The sequence below is a fragment of the Hippocampus zosterae genome, chromosome 6, assembly GCF_025434085.1.
Source record: "Hippocampus zosterae strain Florida chromosome 6, ASM2543408v3, whole genome shotgun sequence".
In the NCBI taxonomy this organism is placed as follows: domain Eukaryota; kingdom Metazoa; phylum Chordata; class Actinopteri; order Syngnathiformes; family Syngnathidae; genus Hippocampus; species Hippocampus zosterae.
The window spans coordinates 13,572,390-13,593,189 of NC_067456.1; the positions used below are offsets into that span (position 1 = coordinate 13,572,390).

Below are 20,800 nucleotides of genomic sequence, written 5' to 3' on the forward strand. Positions count from 1 at the left end.
AGTGGTACAATCCCAGGCTGGTGTTGCATCAGTGCAAATGACTCAGCATGAATTTGCAGAACACTTTTGTTTCGGAGGGGAAGCGCATGATGCAAGATGCACCTGCTATTGCTCTGCAGGATGTAGGGTGATATTTTTTTCCAAGACCATACTTTTATCGAGAAAACAGCATCACCATGATCAGAGGCAGATTGAGCTACAGGATTCAGGGAACTTTGTCATCCCACATTTATACATGTACATGTGGTGGAATTCAATTTATACCAGAGGTCTCAGATTCACCCCAATAAGTACCCAAAAGAGACCTAGGTATGAAATAAAATAGAATGGAATAAATAAATAAAAAAAAGATGAGAATTGGGATCCTTTAGTGCAAAGAATAAAATATATGGAAGCATAACAGCCAAAACAAGTGAAAGCCTAGTTCAGTACTGCTAAAGAGACACTTGTGCAACACATTTGCTCCCATTTCTCATGAGTTGAATTCAAAAGAGCCAAGACTTTTTCTATATAGACAAAAGGCCTGTTTCTCTCAAAGATTGTTCAAAAACGTGTTTAAATCTGTGTTGGTGAGCACTTCTTTGTTGAGGTACCTGGTTTAGCAATGTATTCAACACAACACCTTTCCACACACTCATTTAGTTCATGAGTGAGGTTCTTTCCCTCATACTAAATGCAAATAATACGGTACACTGTTACCTTTTAGAGTGGCTCGTTTGCACATAGGGGGTCTCCCATTTTTTTTCTCTCTGCATTGGTCATTATTGAATTTGAATCACGACCAGTTCAGTTTCATTAAACAACAGCATCACGTCATCATGGTCTTCACTGAAATGACCCATTTTAAAGTATTCATATTTGTGAAACTGAAGCAGCCATTTTACACAGTGATTCAAAATAAAAATAAAAAAAGCGGGAGAAGAGCACTGTGACATTTTACTCCTTAGGGATCCTTTTGACCTCACATGCCAGATAAACCAAGCCAATTTTCTCAACTTAACTGTATTTATGGAGCAATTTAATATAAAACAACCACCACTGTATACAAAGTGCTGTACATGGAGCAAAAATAATGCATACAATAAACAATAACGGGGTAAGGTGGGGCGAAGCCGTTTCAAGATTTGAAAACAAATAATGGCATCTTAAAAAGAACTCTAAAATGTATATGGAGCCAGTGAAGGGATGCCAGAGTTGGAGCGATGTGCTCCCTCTTATGAGTGCCAGTCAAGAGGTGAGTAGCAGCATTCTGGACCAACTGGAGACGCTTAATGGAGGATTGGCTGATTCCAAAGTAAATTGCATTACATTAGTCCAGCAGGGATGTGACGAAGACATGAGTTACGGTTTCGAAAGGAGAGTCTGCCTAAGATGAAAGAAGGCACCAACTTGCGGGTCCAATTTAAATTTAAATTGAATTTTTGTCTAGTTTAAGACCCAAGGTCGAGACTGTTGGCTTAAGATAAAAAGCCCGGGGGCCCAAGTCCGCAGGATGAGATGTACAAGGGCCACTGGGACCAACCACCATCACTTTTGTCTTCTTTTCATTGAAATTCAAGAAATTTAATGCCATCCAGGTCTTGATTTGCTCCAAACAGGATAAAAGTGGCCTCAATGCCAAAGAAAATGTGTTTTAAGTCATACGAGACACACACACAAAAACTCAATAATCTACACATCATACAATCAAAGCAAACTTTTTTGATATTTATTTCTTTTTTAAAAGCAACTTGAGAAATCAAGCTCATAACATAAAGAAAAGAAAAACAGTTTTCAAGGATCTCCCCTGCACCCGACTGAAATAGTACTCCCTCACTGGCCAGCAGAAGTCAGGTTACAATAATGGTTACACATATAGCATTTCCAAATACGAAAATAAATAAATAATTTAAAGAAAAATAAACTTTGTGGCGTAGATTGTCAGCTATTTTTATATCATACTTCATTTTGATCATTCATATACATATTACTCTATTTCAGACACATAGTAAAACAATGACATTCTGCAGATAGACATTTTTCACGAGTCACTGATCATGACGGAAAATATTGTTCTAAATTCATCTCACATTCTTCTTCTTAATGTTTTACATCTTACTATAAACAAAGGTCCATAATGCTATACTCGCTTTATTTTCACATAAATTAATACATTGTTACACTTTGAAGTCATTCAAAGGCTTCACAATTAGGCAGGCGCACCTATCCTTGTAGTTTTCTTCACCTAACACTTACACGGGATACATTTTCAACTGTCAGATCTTTTCTAATTTTCTAACGACTTTCACAAGTGACAAAGAGTCCAAAACAGCACTTGACGGCACAAAAATCACAGCACCGGAATGTACAGTATGTCCACATGCAAACGCAGTCATAGCAAACAGCATTCAGAAACACACACACATGCACGCACGCACGCACACACACACTGAATCTTACATACACACTGAGGTAACAGCTACACAATACCGTCCTACTCTAAGAGTTCAAAAGGGTCAAAGTGTGCTAGACAGGTTATCAGAGGTCACACGCTAACAATGTCACACGACAACTGCGCTGTCAATTAATCAATCCCTAGGGTCAGTAAATGCAGTCACTGGAGATAAAACTAAAGATACTGGAAATGAAATCAAACTGGACCAAGCATGTATTTTTATGAAATATCACAGGAGAATTTGAGATGTTTTATGATGATGTGTGACGTTTTGGTTCACGTTGCAAATGCAAAACCCTGTAGCCGCTCTACATGGTAGAGTTATCCGTTTCATTACCAGAAGTCACGCGACTGTTCCGAATTGATAATGGCATCAAAGGCAAAGTATTCCTGCTGATTTGTTTTTTGCTAATTTGTTCCAACGACGGGAATCTGATTTTTGCTGTTGTTAGCGTCATCCTAATTAACTTGACAATATCAGCTGGCCTGCAGCCAATAAAAAGCAGTTCATGCAGGACAGCTGTGTTGTGTCAGCTGACAGTGATCCTCCCCCACAGGACGCCACATCTCACTGCACTCAATTGGGGATTCTATTTAAAGGCCCTTAATGCTCACGTTCACCCTCTGCACTAACATGTGCAACGTTGCTGATATGGCGAGTAGGAGAGGCCTCCTAAAGCCCGCCATACAACAATTTTGTTTTAGTTTCTGAGATTGTTTGTATTAGGTGTAGATCTGATCTGGCTGTCACGACCGCTTGGTGACATTTTCCCCCACGTAAGATTAATTGGCGTCAAGGGGCAAATGACAGTGGGTAATCTGCATGGGTCTTTCTCATAATACTCGATTATGCTACAGTATGCATGCTGTGTTATATCCAACAAATGAAAACCTAAAGCAACCTTACGCAACCTAAGCCAGATCACATCCTCCGCATGGTCATCATCATCCACACCTAAATGCATTCATTGCCCGACAAGGTGGTGAGCAAACGACCTTGACCTACACAAGGTGAGAAAATGCCCGTGAGATATACAGGATAATTTTTGAAAAACTACAATTATGTGTGGCCCTCACCAAAGGATGAGCCAAGACTGAGAAAATGCAGGACAGAGTGAAATGTTTTGGAATAAAACCTCAAGGCAAAACAAACCCTCTTGAGGAACTTGACATTTGTTCCTGAGAAGGATTGCGTCCCAAACTGCACAGTTTCACGAAAACACACTTCCAATATGGTTACTATCAAATAAATGACTCACACTTTTCACTTTTCAGCCGTGAGAAAACATCACACTCCGGTCTCCTCTCTCCGTTTGTTGTCCTCCTCAGAAGCAGGTGGTTGGTTGCCCTCTGCTGGGGATTTTACAGACTCTGTGTCCGATGTGGTCACAGACGGTGCTTTGTCAGCGGCAGTGAGCTCCTTATTTTTGTCCTGCGAGGGACTTCCGGAGCGGCTGTGGCTGCCGCTGCGACGGCGGTGGTGCTTGGCTTTGTGGGGACTGGGACTGCGGGACTTCGACTTCGTGAGGACGACAGTGCTGTCCTCCTCGGAGCTGAAGTCAGAGCTGTCTGAAGAGCTGGTATCATTGCCGGATGTGGGAAGCTGGATCTACGGATGCAAGACGGAGAGGGCTAAGAGTAGGAACTTTGAGGACAAAGATACCAACGGTTGGCGATTACCTGAAATGGCTCCGTTACGCCCACAATGGTACTCATGTTGTTGCTATAGTAACCCAAGATAAAATCTCCCGCGCCTTTGGGCAGTTCCTCTTCTGTAAAGGCTACCTGCAAAACAATTGGTTTTGTGAGAGGAAGCTGTCTCGAAAAGAGGTCACAGCATCCGCACCGCTTACCTGATGTTCTTGTCTATGATAATCTGCTTCTTCCTGTTTGGCCCACACATATCCCACATAGTCTTTGTGGTGTTTGAAACCCACCTGAGACAGCACAGGCAAAGTCACTAATGGCTGGCAAAACCAGTTTGATGTGCACAGCGAACGTTCCATTTTCTACCTTATATAGTCCGATCCAGTCCCAGGAGCTGCGAGAATAGTTGGGTGCCAGTTTGAACGTGGCTATAGCATCAGCAATGCTATTCCACTCATCCTCTACCAAGACCATGACCAGGGGAACATCCAACTTGTATGGGAACTGCAGAAGAAAGGATCATGAACGGAAGTGCACCTCTGAATCACAACTATTTGGTTAAGCAAGACGTAGGCGGTTCTGCATAACACAAGTACTGTAATATACTTAGAGTAACACATTTATTAGACTGCCACTACATTCCAGCATTCTCACTAATTTCATTTTGTTATGTTCAACCCTTTCATGCACCCTGTAAGCTGACATGACAAGCTGCCCACTCTAGTAACCACTGTCCCTGAAATGGTTAAAGTTGAAAAGCTTCTAAATGTGGATACGTCCCGATGACCGTCCGGTACCCTCACCTGCAAGGTAAAGATGGAAGAGACCGGCTTGTGGTCGCTGACGTCGTATTCCATGTGACTTCTGTAGCAATGCTGCGTTACTTTGGTGCCGCTGGTTAGCCCTGAAACAGAACCACGCTTCCCGCTGCAGGCAGCAGGTACCGTGGCTCTCAGGCGCCAGAGGATACGGTCGGTCCAAGCTGGTTTACGTTTCTTTCCACTGGGAGGAGGATACGGAGCGAAGAGAAAGAACATCTCAAATAAAGTGATTGAGGGCAGTCCAGAGCAATGTGATTACTGGCTAAGAATTGACAGCTATGCAATGTCTGCGTCATGCCAACAAAATGAGTTATCGGTGCCCCCATGAGCTCCCTTCCTATAGTGCGGCCTTGTGCCAAACTTCAGAATTAAAAAAAAAATCTGTATACATAATGACAGAAAACTAATCTTCTTAAATATTTATTGAGGGAAGAATAAACCTCTCTCCCTTCCGTAGCTGACCTAATGCTCCCCGGTTAGATGTGCTCTGACACTGTAGCTGTTTCACTAGCATCACCAACCTTGTGTCATAAATGTTTGTCCCAACATCAAACTTGTAAGTGGGGGGAAACTTCAGGGGCCCCTCTTGGAATCCCTCCAGCACCGTCTCACTATCCTTTGCCATGTTTAACTGAAATAATAAATCAAGGCGTTACAATAGTGGGTGATTTCCTCTCTTACACCCCCTTGTGGCGCCAACCATAATCAGACCGACACAACGTTAAGTAAATCGACGCAGATGGATACGATCCTGAACGAGAGCTGTATCAGTACTATATGAGATAACAATGCTCAATGATACCATCAGAGAAACCATAGCTGACTGTCAGTGTATTATTTTTGTGCACTTTGTAAATAATTTACTTCTCTTGTATCTCATTTCAGTTAGTCAGACGTAGTGGGGGTGTACCTTGACCCAGGGGTCCCCAACCGCCGGTCCGAGGACCGGTACCGGTCCGCAGGGCATTTGGTACCGGGCCGCACAGAAAGAACTTGCCTGAATTCCGTTTTATTCATTTCGGAATACGAAAGATGTTTTATTTTGAAAAATTACCGGATTCTCCATTGCGTCCGTCTGTGTCACGCTTGACACATTTCAAGCCACGCTTCTCCGTCACGTGACCGATTGCGCTAAAAACAAAACGTTGGAGCTCGCAAAATGAGTAAAAAAAACTGCTGGAGATCGCAAACACCACAGTTTTTATGCAGCTCATACCATATTGTTGTATTATTTTCGCCACACCTTAAAAAACCTGTCAATTTCAATCAATTCTCCTATGGAACATACAGAACCTTTGTGCTTACCTGATCTTTTTCCCACAAGATGGACAGCTTGTTATTGTCAATTGCCGCTTTTACCACTTGCATTTCCAGGTCATCAATGCGGAAATTGAGATCCCCGAGCCAGAACACCACACTGTAATACAATTTAAAAGGTCACCATTTATCAGTTGATCATCAAATCTGACAAAAATGAAAAATAATTATAGATTTTTTATACTGCGTACTTCACACTTCTTACCTGAAAATATGAACATACATAGATGTGTGTTGTCACTGTGCGAGTGCGTGTGCTTGTGACCTACTCGTGGTCAAGGACACCAGAGGCCGCCTGGCCCTCAAACTGCTGTTGTTGAAGGATGCTCTCAAAGTCCTCCATACGCTGATCCGAGTTTTCCATGTGAGCCGGCAGGTGGCAGTTGAGGAAGCAGATAGTGTGACCGAACACTGACATGCGGGCGCTGACTCCACCTTTATTTCCCTGTTGTGCAAAGAAGGAAAGGAATACACGATTTAAACTCATTCAACGGCAGCCCGGGTAAAAAACAATGGACCTTCGACTTCTGCAGCCGTCAATGGCAGTGAATGATTTACGACAAAAATAATTAAATCAATACAATCAAAACAGCGGGGAACTAGTCATTTGAAATGGGTGAACTAGTTGTGTGAATATGTCATTACTGCTATGCAACAGTAAATGTATTAATTGCGAGTCACAGAACCTTTTGCGCAAACAAAAACTCTACACGCATAGCAGGGGGTGGAAAGACGAGCGTGCGGCTTTTCTCCGACTGTTCTCTCCAATGTTCTGCCTCATTGAATCGCCAAAGACGCTCCAGTGCATAAAACGTGTAGAATGTGCTGACGCCCGTCATGCACTCTGGACAACAGCGGGATTTAACTTACAAGTCAGGGTTGCATAACTCTTTGGGCAGTTATTCAGTCAAGCCCTCAGCAATGAAGATAATGCGGCCAAATTATTTGCATGGGATTGCATGATTGGGATGTGCTGCAACAACAATTTTTCCCCCCCATTAAATCCAACTAAAAGAAAACATACATTACTTAGGTAAGACGGATGATCCAAAATGTGTACAATTTGTTTGAAACATTGTAAGACCTGACATAAGTAGCATTATGTCAGATTGTAGTTTGCCCTTTGGTTATTTTTGGTTTGCTTGTCTATCCAAACGTTAGGAATAGAAAGACACAAAATAATGAACACATGAGTTTACACATGGAGTATGACGGAAGTTATATAGTCCATTAGCAAAGCTAAATTAATCAAAAAATATTACTAATAATAATTAATAACAACAAACAAACAAAAACACGGCTAGAATGTAATTTTGAGACCATTTATTGTGCAGATCTCAAAATTCAAAATAAAGACTCAACGCTCCATGGTGCAAAATAGTGTAAACAAAGGAAAATAACATTGTTGATGCAACCCAATTAATGCCATCTAGCGCATATACGGCTTATAGTGCACACTTCTAATAAACCGCCAATTATAATCATTTTGTCAATTTGATCACTCTCCGACATAGTCAATCATATCATTCATTGTAGCTCTCTTGTATTCGACCCCATTAAATTGTGTACCTAATGTTGTGGCCGGTGAGTATAGGCTCTGTTGATTTCAGCGTCAGGGATGTATGTCTCTTTTACAGCGTAATGCTTTCATATGCAAGTGCTAAAGAGAGTACTGCGTGAGTGGTTGTGTCACCCAGTAACCCCCCAGGCCAGTGCGGGTGGTCTCCGTCTGGACTCCACGCAGGAATGGCAGATGGTAGTACTTGGCAAAAACCAGCAGCAACACGCCCTGCATCCTCTGGGAGGTCACCTAAGGACAAGAGGGCATCAGATATGATGCATTATTCTGAAAATAGGCAAGTTACATCTTCCAAAGTGAAACAAAATGTAGTTGTGTGAGTCAGACAGCGCTTTCATTTCAATAAATCAATTGTATGATCTCAAAGCCAACTTGGTGATGGTCCCGAACCTCGATTTGAGCCCACATGAAGCTACAGCTGAGCTCAACCACTACTTTCCAAGAACACACAAACACACGCGTGCACACACACGCACACACCGGGCTGCTGTTCAGCGTCAGGCCTCAAGGAGGAAGAAGCCTGGTTTTCAGAGTACCGGCAAATGTCACTTGTCTGAAGGTCATTTTTCAGTTTTCGTTCTCTCCACCTTGCTTTTCTTTCCACCATGTTCTGTATATTTTGACATTTTGGAGCAGCACGTGCATGATTTACAATGCAGCTGCCTGAATAAAGCATGTGCATCCGTTCAAGTAGGACAAGATAAAGTATTTGCATGCTTTGCCAAGCACTCCAATGGATTTCGGCTGTGAATCCCCCCACCCCTTCCATTCTCCTTCACTAGTCCACTCATCCCAACTGCAGGCCAATGAAGCATAATCATGCTGTGCCTGAAATGCCCTGTGGTCAGTAATGGATGCGCACATCTCCACGTGACCGAAGACGCTCTTGCTTGTGTTGTCACTGGAGAGATGTACACCTTTGTTGCAGAATGACTTCTACTGAACTGTGAGGTGGACCATCTTTTTTATGCTGATTGTTCAGAGACTAACCTTAACAGTGCCTACCAATCATTTGGTCCTATGCAATGCAATGATGGATTGTACAAAAAAAAAAAAAAAGAAAAAGATAACTGTGATTAACGCAGTTAAAAGGTCAATGCATTTGTGGCGTTAGCGGTGAGGAACTGCGCTGCATCATTATGAAAACTATTGATATGTTGATTCATTTTTTTCATTTAGCAAGCGAGACAGACAAAATATAACCATTTCTCAGTTCCTCGCATTAGGACGCATTGCGATTATATACCACCGCAAACTACAACAATAAACAAAGTTGCTGCAAAGATAGCAACCCTGTTATTATCATTCAATCAAGTAGAACGTTAATTAGTTCATACAATATTAGAGTAAATGCATTTGCCCTCTAAACAGAATGGCTCACTTCTCCATATTTTCCATTGCTGCTCCATTGTGAAATAGAGATTAGGTCTCTTGTGCGCTGTTGTTGATAACGGTCACAGACAGCTATTGTGGGAAGTTGGCTGAAGCCCAGAAGTGTTGACATAAAACTTGGAGATTAGATTTGCTCATATGAGGTTGGGCAGTGGCGGTCCCAGGACACACACATTCACAGATATATGTATATAAAAAACACACACACACCAAAAGGAACCTTACGTTTTCATTCACCCATCTTGAATCATCAACTACACTAAGAACAAAGGTTAACTAGATGTCAGGTCGGTCCAAATTGACACTCAGGAATAACCAAAAGGAGGAGACAGGAGACTCGATTCTGGTACCAGGAGGGAACGAGGAGAAGCGTTCGGTTTCAGTTCTCCACACGTAACCCTAACGATCTCCCCCTTCACCTCCTCATTTATTGGGAAAGCTACTACATAGGTGTGTCCAACCTAAAGGGTTGGGGCTGTACGGGAACCCATAAATCTCACATTGTACAAATGGAGGTGTGGGGAGCATTTTGAGGATGTTGTTTCAATAATTTCATCTTTGTTAAGAAGCAAACTTGCTTTAGTTTATGTTGATGGTTAGATTGTTTTTGCAGCTCTTCGTTTTTTAAGGCACATTTCAGGCCTTAAAACTCAATTTCACTCCAGCAATGATGCCCTGTACAGCCGCACATAATGCACAACCATCGCCGTGGTTAAGTTACATGACTAATGTCACTGTACCACCTACTCCACACAGACTCCTATAAATAGCACTTGGCTACCATAAAAGGCCTAACTTATTGTTAAACATCCACACAGAGTACACACTAAAATGATTTCACAGAGGCTTCAAGTCATGGAACGGACCATCACACGTCCGCATTGTTGCCAGAGGCCCATCGACACTGACAACATTCTGCTCCCAAAATAAAACGGCACCCCGGGAGACGTTTGTCTCACATTTTCGGCCTGACAGCTGATTTACGCTCACAAAGATGATTGCACCACATAGCATGCCAAGAGCACCAGCAAACATCCTTTTACAACAGGATACAGGGAAAACGGCTGCTTGCGATGGTATGTCTTGTTAGCTCGCCAGCTATAGAAAATATTGACACACAATATTTTGTGTGTTTGATGGATATCATCTGATTTTGCTTATGCATTCCAATATGCAAAATAACAGATAATATTTTGCCTAGCGGGGGTACGGTATACTGTTTATAGTTTTATCAATGGGGGGGGTTGAAATATTTTCTCTTATGTTGTAATGTGTTCAAAAATATATATTTTTAAATCAGCAAAATATCTTCCAATTACTATATCATCCGGTCGAATAATTGGTTGGGGCCCCATTCCAAACACAACCTAAAAATTGACCGAGCATCAGCTCGTAACTTAAAATACTCCAAGTTGATGGATTTGTTTGTCAAAGTGTGGGAAAGCATGATCGTAGATGACCACAAAAATATCTACTGGGCATCCTCCAACTCTTTACAATATTACAATATATAATAACAACAATGCATTTTATTTATTTATAAGCGCCTTTCATGTCACGTATATGTACCATACAAGTTACTCAAGAGCACAATCAAGTTCCTTGTAGCATCTTCTTGAAGATTTTTTTTTGGGGGGGGGGGGTCACCGTCGCTACCAAACTACATAAGTCAAGCTGCGTTCAATGTCCATCGGCTCTATTTGCTGATATCTTGAATGTTCGCAAGTCAAAGCAAACATTTGTGAAAAATTCATTGGTCTTGTGTTGTACAACAAGACATCACTTCATACAATCTGTATATATATTGCGCGTCGTCCCGCACGCGGTCTGTCCTTCCGTCTGTCCCTTTTCAAAACGTACCTACTTCACCGCGCCGCTGCGCGCCGCCACTGCGCCGCTCAGGCAGTGGCTCACTACGATCGCGCGGGCATCTTAGCGAAAAAATGTTGTCTACCCACAAGCATTGCAATGAAATTGTTAGTTATTTAGTAGAGCTAAACATCTCTTTATTTTCGCGATAAGCAATGAAGATGAACAAAAAGTTGAACCAAGCAACAACACTTTTGTGGGCCGAAGGCCCACCTTACCAGCCTTCCGCAGGAACTAGCTGATGAGCCACCCGGAGGGCGGCGAACCACCACCTTACCAGCCTTCCGCAGGAACTAGCTGATGAGCCGCCCGGAGGGCGGCGAACCAGCTAGTATTTTAATAAAAGGAATCAATGGCTCAAACTCTTAAAGAAATTGGGTATACTGTACAACAATTGATCTGTAACATTGAGCAACCAAAAAGGAGGAAATGGGCACTCAGGAAGACCATGAGACAACGACAACTTGACTGTGCCCAATGAGCCTTGGTAGAGAAAGGGAGATAGCGGGCACGCTAACATTGCACGCTTGTTATAAATCATCAGTCTATTTGTTGCTCTGGGAACAAAATTAGAGGAGGCAGCAGCAGCAAAATGGAAGAAAAAGGCTAGGAGGACAGACCTCATCATCACTCACATAATGCATATGAATGGAAGCTGAAGTGCATTTTTAATCAGCGAGCACATGTTCCTAACCAGAGACCATTACTGACCAGCACGTATCCAAAGGGGCTGAGTCTCTCCATGCAGACCTCGCTCCACTGGTCCGTGAAGAGGACATCTTTCAGCCGCTTGTTAATCATAGAGTTGACTTCCTGCAGCCTTGGAGACACATGACACAATGCACATGGGTCAGCCGGAGCAAGCAGAAGAGCCTTTGATCGTCTCATGGATTAGCATTTACGACAGGAACAATGAGTGTAGTGCTATTGCGGATGAGTCACAACTGGATGTCAGGCCACAGCAACGTGGACGCAAACTACGTAATGCTGCGAGAGAATACACTCACCCGATGATGTACATGTCTGTGTTCCCATCACCTATATTCAAGCCCAGCAAGGAGGTGATGTCATCAGGGGGCGTGGCTGACCCCACGTTCCAAGTGATGATGTGCACCCTGTTGGCAGAAACCTTTATTAACATTCTGCTCTGGCTCACTTATTTCCAGCCCATAGCAGGATCTAATGAAAATGATTGCAACCTTAGATATAGCTTCTAGGCGGTTGAGTTATTTTACTTTCCTCCTGGGTAGGACTGAATTGTTTGACGTGAGTGTTAAGTTCGTGTTGTGCCTTTGCAATGCAGTGGCATTTCTGGCGAAATATTTTGGGGACAGATATTCACTTTATACTTTCTGTACTGTATATTTAACTGGGGGCTGAGAGAAAACTTGCACAATGTAATTTTAAATTGAGGGATTTTCAAGAAAATGATTTGACATCTATCACCATATTTAAATCAGCATGTATTGTATTGTATATTCTGGACCTCTTCTGCAGTGGTCTGAACAATTGTGTTCTCTTTCTTTTATTTAAACATTATTTTAGATTACTTATAGAGAACTGAGTTAAAATTAAGACACAGAAAGAAACTTTGGTATTTTTGTCAAAGCACGATCAACCCTCACAGTGCATCAGGAGAATGAAGTGGGCTTGGCCCATGTGCCAACTTTGCCATTGGGCTTCGGAGCACAAATGACCGCGCTTCAGGAAATTCTGTCTGTGGGATGGGATGGGCGATTGTGTCAGTGGTGTCTGCTAAATAGCTAAAAGGTTGTTTCAATGGCGTTGATTTATATTGAATCATACATTACAGTATTTGTGTCTGGGCGATACATAACATTGCCATTTATTTTTTTAAACTATAAATTTGCCCTGCTGTCATGATACAAACTAACAAACAGTGTGCAGTGCAGTTCTCAAGCACAATAGAACCATACCGACATAATGAATCGGTGTACTGTATATTTATGGCAATAACAAGAAGTTAGAATGCTCGTACAGAGCATTGAGGCGCTACCATGACTTTGTTGGCTGTCAAAACAAACTTGTATTGAGAAGCCGAGGGGAGGCATGTTCGCACATAAGGCAGGGAACTTGCCTGAAATCTTCTACAGTCTGGGCCTGAGTGTCGGCTGTGCCTGCAACAGACAGAGCTCTCTGGGCGTGAGGGTTCAGGTGAGGGGGTACGGCCTTGCTTAAAGGCGGGTAGGGCACTGAGGCAGCCCGGACCGCGTGGTGCCCCGGACCTTTTGGGCCGGCTTTGAAGTGGGTGCCGGGCCGGTCCCCAGAGGGCCTGGCAGGTGGGCTGGAAGCCGCTTTTGCACGACTTGCCACGGCGCCATCTGGATCGCATTCACCCTGGTTATCGCCTCGTGTGGGCTCAGCTTTGGCTTCGCATACGTCAACGGACCCTTCGACTCTGGCACTTCTCTGGGGCCGCCGAGGCCTGGCAGTAACAGTGGGCATCCCAGCGGTGGGTTCACATGTTGGATCTGAAGGTTGCGGAGGAGTAGTTTGAGATGTTCCTGTGTCTGCTGCTTCACTCAAGTTGTCTTTTGGCATCTGGCTTTGGGGAGGGTCGTCTTGGTCCATTTCTCGTGGTCTCTGTCACACAAAGAGGACACAAATCAAACAACGTTTGCATTTGAAGAGTTTTACTGAAGCACAACACATCTGCCATGAAAGGGGCATTCAAAAGAGGATTGGACTTGCCATCATTATCTCATTTACATCCATTGACTACTTCATTAGGTAGACCTGTACGTTACAATGAAATAAATATCCATCCATCCATTTTCTCTTCCGCTGTATCCTCACCAGGGTCGCCGGGGGTGCTGGAGCCTATCCCAGCTGTCTTCAGGCAGTAGGCGGGGGACACCCTGAATCGGTTGCCAGCCAATCGCAGGGCACACAGAAACGAACAACCATTCGCACTCACACTCACAGTTACGGACAATTTGGAGTGTTCAATCAGCCTGCCACGCATGTTTTTTTTGGAATGTGGGAGGAAACCGTAGTACCCGGAGAAAACCCACGCAGGCCCAGGGAGAACATGAGAACTCCACACAAGGAGGCCGGAGCTGGAATTGAACCCGGCGCCTCTGCCCCGTGAGGTGGACACGCTAACCACGAGACCACCGGGCCGCCCAAAATGTTCCAGAAAAGTTCAATTGAACCTATTATTAAGTTCACGCCTTTGACACTGTCAACGATTAACAGTGCTACAAACAACAACATGAGAGCCTGACTGAACGGCAACACGACTCCTACCACTAGACTGGCAGAAAACTACGGTAAGCACATCAGATGTACTGCAGATCACTGGAATATGCAAAACTACCTCATGTTAAAAAGGCTGCTGAGTGTATATCATCATTTAAAAGGATACACAAAATATTAACAAAAATGTTTTTAGGACATACAATTAGGAGTCCCACCAAAATTGGCCAGACCGACACGCTTCAAAATTTGCATAAAATCTTTGGAAAAAATATCGGTGGTCAAACATCATCATGAGTGATGCTGCGTAAGACATCAGCTAATGTTGCGAGAATCGATGAGCATTGAAAAGATGACATGCACAAATGTTTTGATCACTTGCTATGCCGGAATAACATTTAACAGAAAATACAACAAGCATTACACAGAATAGATTGTTTTCGTGTTTGGGGGGGCCCTCCACTCAACAGTATTTGCAATTTTGAAGTATACGGTGCGATGGTAACAAAGGTTTGCTGTTGTATTCTTGTTTCATTCTCGGCCTTTTTCCATGTACTGTATGAGGAGTCAGTTGAGCCAACTCTGTTGACCCAGCAAGATGTCTTAGTTAATCATTGAGACTCTCCCCTGCCAAGTCTATTTCCTGCTCTTTTAAAACCTTGGAAATCCATTCTTGCAGCAGCATAAAACAAACACATAAACAACAACAATATATACGGTATGTATGTTTTGTGTCAGAAAATAGAAGACCAGTGCAGACTGCACATTGTCCCCGTCTCGCCGAATGCGTCTACCTTTTCTGCAGTAACCAGGGAGATGCTCGGTCACTTCATATCAACTCAGAGCACCTGACAAACATGAACACACCAAACACAAGGAGGAGCTGCATAAGCCACAACACGGCACAAGTCAGCAGCACAAGACACAGTAGCTGGAGCCAGCGTGGCAAAAAAGGAGGAATTTAAAGCCCATTTAGTCAAGCAAAAAAACTACAAAGTATTTAATCCTTGAATAATAACTGTATTCCATTCTGAGAGATGAGAATGCCAAGACACAAAAGAGATTTGAATCAAAACCAAGTGTGAGTTACAATACATCTAATAATATGATGATCCTGATAAAAACGACATGATATTCCATTTGGACTATTCAAAACGGTCACGTTAAAATGCAATCCAATCTCTCGCTTGTTATATTCTCTTCACCAATGATGATGAAAAATAAGACATGGATTTCTTCTTGTGCGTGAGACTTCAAAGAAGAACGCTGGAAAAAACTTGAGCCAGATCCATTCGTCCGTGTGCAGAATGACTGTTGTAAGTTTGCATGAAGATTTTTTGGGGAAGAGGAAGAGTCACTTTATGCTCTTGTGTGTCCAATCACACTATGCAACAAATTATTAATTGATGCAATGCCCACTGTGCTGATTACACATGACCTTAAGGAGAGGGCAACCGTGACTTGTGGCAAAGGGCTTCACAAGCCCATACTTTCTCTTATCTTTGCCTGGCAGTTATGTGTTGGCATGGTCTGTGGACGCTCTTAGCAGGGGAGGGCTGTATAAGGAAGGTCAATGTGGCCAGCGGGTGGGTCCGAAATGATAAAACGAAAGATAGATGGACAGTTGAGAGAGATGTCCCATTTTAGTGGCAACGCATGGAATCTTTGCAGTACAAAACACTTCCTTGGGGTACCGTCTATTTAATCCCCCGCTCGCCCATCTCTCTTTTGCTGTCTCTAATCCTCACTCTGGAGCTCCACTTGACCTAACTTCCATGCATTCAATCTTCTGACTAATTGTCTTTATCAAGTTGCTGTTTTACGTTACGTTTAGCTCTACGATAATCTTTCCACTCATGTCATCTCACCAAAGGAAGTCAAATCAAGACATCATAGACAGGACCAACAAAAAGGCTCTGGTGTCGACATACGTGCTGTCAATTGCACTTGAAAGCGACTAAAATATAGTGACACACATTTTCACTGTATCCGCAATGAAGGACAAAATGACAAAAACAAACACCAACAGATCAGACGAACATCTTGAGGTCAGGTGGAAGCTAAGCCGCACACAGTCAAATAAACATTCAGTGCAGCTGATCTTCCTTTTTTTTTTCTTTTTTCCTTTTGCAATGTATGGCACAGCAAGAGCAAAAATGATTTTCAACGGCAGGAACATTCAGGACAGATTAGCATTTCGTATTCTGCTCACGTCCGCAGAGGAGGAAGTGGAACAATTTGATAATAGCAAATGTGTCATGGTGTTTACATGCACCCTCCTGAGGGCGAGAGACATGCAAGTGGAGTGGATGTAGGGGAAGTCAAGGAACGAGCTTGATGTAGTCCTATGTAGACCCCCGGGTTGATTTCTGACAACATTGATAGCTCTGAATAGCTACTGATGGTTTTATTTTTGAGTTAGTTAGGAGTTAATGAAAAGACATGTGTACAGTCTGATAACGCGCATTGCGACCTGTTTTGGCTTTCTTGTGTACAAGTGCATTTGAGTCTAATACACATTTTGTGAAATTATTTCTCAATCAGAAGTTACTGGCGTCAACATGTGTTCAGATTATCAGGGCGTCTTGATAAAAATGTCTCCTTTGTGTGGAGGTCCCTGAGATAAAAAGATTTGCAAAACCCTGCATTAAATTATTCATGAAGGTCCAGTGAATGTATACAGCAGCGTCACACTGTCATTTGCAGCCTCCGAGCTGAGTACCTATCATGTTTGGTCCACATTGCCTGTTGTTTCATTTTGACATCGCAGCCAAAAGAGAGTGTTGTCATTTAGGGCCTCCGGGGCCTTATGTCCCAGTAAGGGGGGGTGGGACACCCATGATGACCTTCACGCTAATGACATGCTACCACAGCTGGAAATGTTTCTTCCAGGTCCTAGTGCCTAACACTCAACAGTGTTCTGCTCAGCGTGGCGCATCATTTTCCTGATCAGCCAAAGCTTCAGTGAGGGGATGTCAAAACTATTTTGTTAATAGTCCATAATAAATGTCCATCCATCCATTTTGTAATGCAACTTTTCCTCACTTTGGTCGCTGTTCAGCTGGAGCCTATCTGACACTTAAAGACAAAATAAACTTTCACTCTTACATTCACACCTTTGGGCAGCTTCAATTAACATCTCATGTAGCTATGATCAGAAAAGTCAAATCCTTGTTAGATTTGACAACATTCACAGACAATGAATGACTTATTGAGACCCGTATCATGTCCCAGTTGGGGAACCCGATAAGTGTAACTGACACATAGCTGGTTAGAGGAACTAAAACCCACAGCACAGGTGGACTGAAACTTCAGCTATTGGAGTCTAATGTGTGCACACTGATGACTGTAAAGGGCTGAACAACCACAAAGGAGTCACTTCACTGCTTACGTGTTCCTTCCCGTCAAGACCAAAAGCATTGCACAAGTAGCACGTCTTCATACCATTGACTTCTCAAGAGGAGGTGAGTGAGCGATATTAAGGCCAATACAACTCAAATGAAATGAAGCAGGCACACACATTATCACCTCGTACTATGCAAAAATGCATGTTTGCATGACACAGGAGCACACCACAATGTAGCTCGAACACTTGACATACTGTACATAATGCAAATGTGTCCTGTCGGTTCCTTATTTAGCTATAGCCACAGGGTGACCCTGGGTCAGAGGTCATTTGCATATCGCAAAAGAAATGACATCTCTGGCGGGTGCGTATTCATGCGGCCTAATTACACAATGGCTTCAAGGACATTTGAGTGATTGGACAAAGAGGATGAGGGTCATATGATTCCCCGTCGTTCCCTCACGATGCTTGTTGAGTGTCTGCATGTTTTATATATCTATATGTATATCTATCTACATTTATATCTATATGAGTATTTATATATCTTGATTGATGGCAAGAGTTTCTCAGAACTACTGTTACAATCAATATGGAAGACTGTTTGAGCATTTATGCGATAAATTCAGCTTGAGGTCCATGTACGAGAAGACTTATCTTCGCTCGGAGGGCAATTCAACGCACGAGTAAAACGACTGTGTCTTACAACTGATACTAGTCGGACATCTCCATCCACATAATAGTGACAAGGCTAAACTACTAGTTAGCATTTTGGTGCTAGTATCTAGAAGGCTACCACACCAGTGCCTCCTAGTAGGGCTGGGTAGTGGTACTAGTTCAGCACAGTAGTTTACTAGTAAGGTTTAATTGTGAAATTGTTTTATGTTGTGTTATTGTTATTTTATGTTAAGTGTTCGGGAAAGCACTTTGTTACAGCTGTAGCGGTTGTGAAAGCACTATATAAATATAGATGTACTGTATAGTAGGCCAAAAGTGCCACAAGTGCAATGAACACTGCGAATCGTGAAAATCAGTGACTATTTTAAGCCCCCGAAATGTTCCTAACTGTCTGGTGATGCCACAAACAGGCCCCAAAACACTACTTTCCTCAAAATGAGACCCCTCAACGGAAATATATTTGACTGACACCAAATGGCACGATATAGTGCACAAATGGTGTACAAAAACAGCAAATAGGTGTGTTTTTCAGAATTTAACATGATTAATTTAAACCGACTTACTAATAGCACAACAGAGTGTGTAGTTGTACATGAAACGTAAAAGGGGAACTTGCAATCTTCAACAATTTCAAGAACAAAAAAGGTTTTATTGTATTACTTACAACAGTCATGACTTGAAAATAGTAGATGATAAATAATCGAGTTGTTACCCCCAGAAAAGCATGTTATTTGTAATGGAATATCACTATAACACCAAATGTTGGTTTGAAGTTGTTTTTGGAAGGGTGCTGGGTGTACCCATGTGCAGTCTGTCTGATTGTTTATTTTTTCTTGGGTGAAGTGATTTTTTTGTATCACAAATTTGGGGCACAAGATGGTGCCAGAAATGGTTGATTTGTTTTCCCACAGGTCATATTTATCATCAAATCATCTTCTGCGGGTGTGGGGGTGTTAGTGGAAACTCCTCCTTGAATACAATACAACATTGAATGAATGCTCAAACAGGCTTCCATAAATTAACATCTAAATAACGTTTTCTAAACCGACTGGAGAGGTTTTTTTAATGAGGTCCTTCTTTGGAAACCTGCATTTCGATGTGAACGCCAAGAAAAGCAACACATCCGTGCAATTGTCATGCACACAAACGAGACACTTTCACAGCATATATACAAAGATGACGTAAGCAGGCTTGCGGATGTTTATATTCGTCACTCACCTGTTTTGTGCTGATTTTAAAAAAGATGATAGTTCTTCAGACGTTACCATAAAACAAAAAAGAAAAACAAGAAAGACTCTCTTAGGTTGACAATAAAAGACAAGGTTGGTGACAGCATCGGCATCCCAGCGCCTGCCTGTCGTCCTTGGTCAGAGGGAGCGCGGGAGGTGGGCTGAATGTTGAAGACACACGGCCAAGGCAGCGGGCAGGTAGGCAGGCAGGCAGGCAGGCAGGCAGGCAGAGGCTACATCTCTTGGACACAACCACAAGCACCTACTCTCCCCCCCAGCACCTCCCCACCTCCTCCTCCCTTCTCCTCCTCCTCCTTCACCCAGCGCGCGTTAAACAGAGACAAGCCCCGCCTTGTTGCCACCGAGTGTCCTTCCAACCAGCCCTTAGGAGTACAACGCTTCCGGAAACCGCCGGTGAAGGACACTTGACGATTCGAGGCGAGTATTGACTGGACGGCAACGTGACACCGACTACTTGTACGAGTCTGGAACGACCCCCACCCCACGCCCACATCCACAACCACACCGACGGCTTCTGTTTGTGACTGGACCAAACGCCGGCTGCTGAGACATGATTGGATCGAGATAGGAAGAACTAAATTGGCTGCAGCGCGCCATTATTCGGCAGGGAATTCAAGCCATACCGCCCCTCGATGGTCACAATGGAGAAGTGCACAATCAGGAAGAGCACAAGCTGGTTCAACAGACACGCAAGAGCAGGGGCGTATTTATTTATTCATTTTGGTGGTGCGAGACTAACCCGCTCATGGGACTCCCCATAGCTGAAGTTTTATTCTCATCTCTACTTTATCCTCCTCTGCAGACACTGACAGCTGTGCTCCCGCAACTCGCAAGAGTGTCTTGTTATTGTCGGTACTGCATATTCAGTGTCACTTTGAAAAACTTGAAACAGCAGTTTTGATTAAAAACATGTTTCATTACCTCTTGCCTTCTCCTCTTCTTTGGCTCCATGACCCTGGAGTAACGCCGCTTCATTTTGCTCACAATCGCGCCAGTAGGTTTGTTTTGTTACTGTCTTCCTGGATCAAGTCTCCACATGTGCAATAGAGAATGGAATAGTTCCATTCATGAGAAGGGAGGGGAGAGCAATTAAATAATCATAATGGATTAGATTTGGATGTTTTTTTATGTGGATGAGTTAACATCCATATTTTTTTGCTGTTGCTTGAAACCAAATAAAAATGTAACCAGCTTTTATGAGACATTTGGGGCCACAGGCAGTGGTGTCAGACTCAGGGCAAAGCTGCACTG

The 20,800-nt window shown here is 43.1% G+C and overlaps 1 protein-coding gene across 2 annotated transcripts; it reads right to left on the reverse strand.

Moving 5' to 3' along the window:
- Positions 1-1,681: 1,681 nt before the first annotated feature.
- inpp5jb (inositol polyphosphate-5-phosphatase Jb) lies at positions 1,682-20,603 on the reverse strand. Of its 2 annotated transcripts, none has more exons than XM_052067630.1 (13): positions 20,471-20,603; positions 13,158-13,663; positions 12,067-12,174; positions 11,771-11,879; positions 7,913-8,029; positions 6,489-6,664; positions 6,208-6,319; positions 5,424-5,533; positions 4,885-5,083; positions 4,448-4,585; positions 4,288-4,371; positions 4,115-4,219; positions 1,682-4,043 (listed from the first exon to the last, which is right to left on the reverse strand). In XM_052067630.1, the coding sequence occupies exons 1-13, from the start codon at positions 20,522-20,524 to the stop codon at positions 3,723-3,725; spliced, it is 2,139 nt and encodes a 712-aa protein (XP_051923590.1). In that variant the 5' UTR covers positions 20,525-20,603; the 3' UTR covers positions 1,682-3,722. The 2 variants fall into 2 exon arrangements, with proteins under 2 accessions (XP_051923590.1, XP_051923591.1); XM_052067631.1 differs by lacking the exon at positions 20,471-20,603 and adding an exon at positions 19,518-20,410.
- Positions 20,604-20,800: the final 197 nt, after the last annotated feature.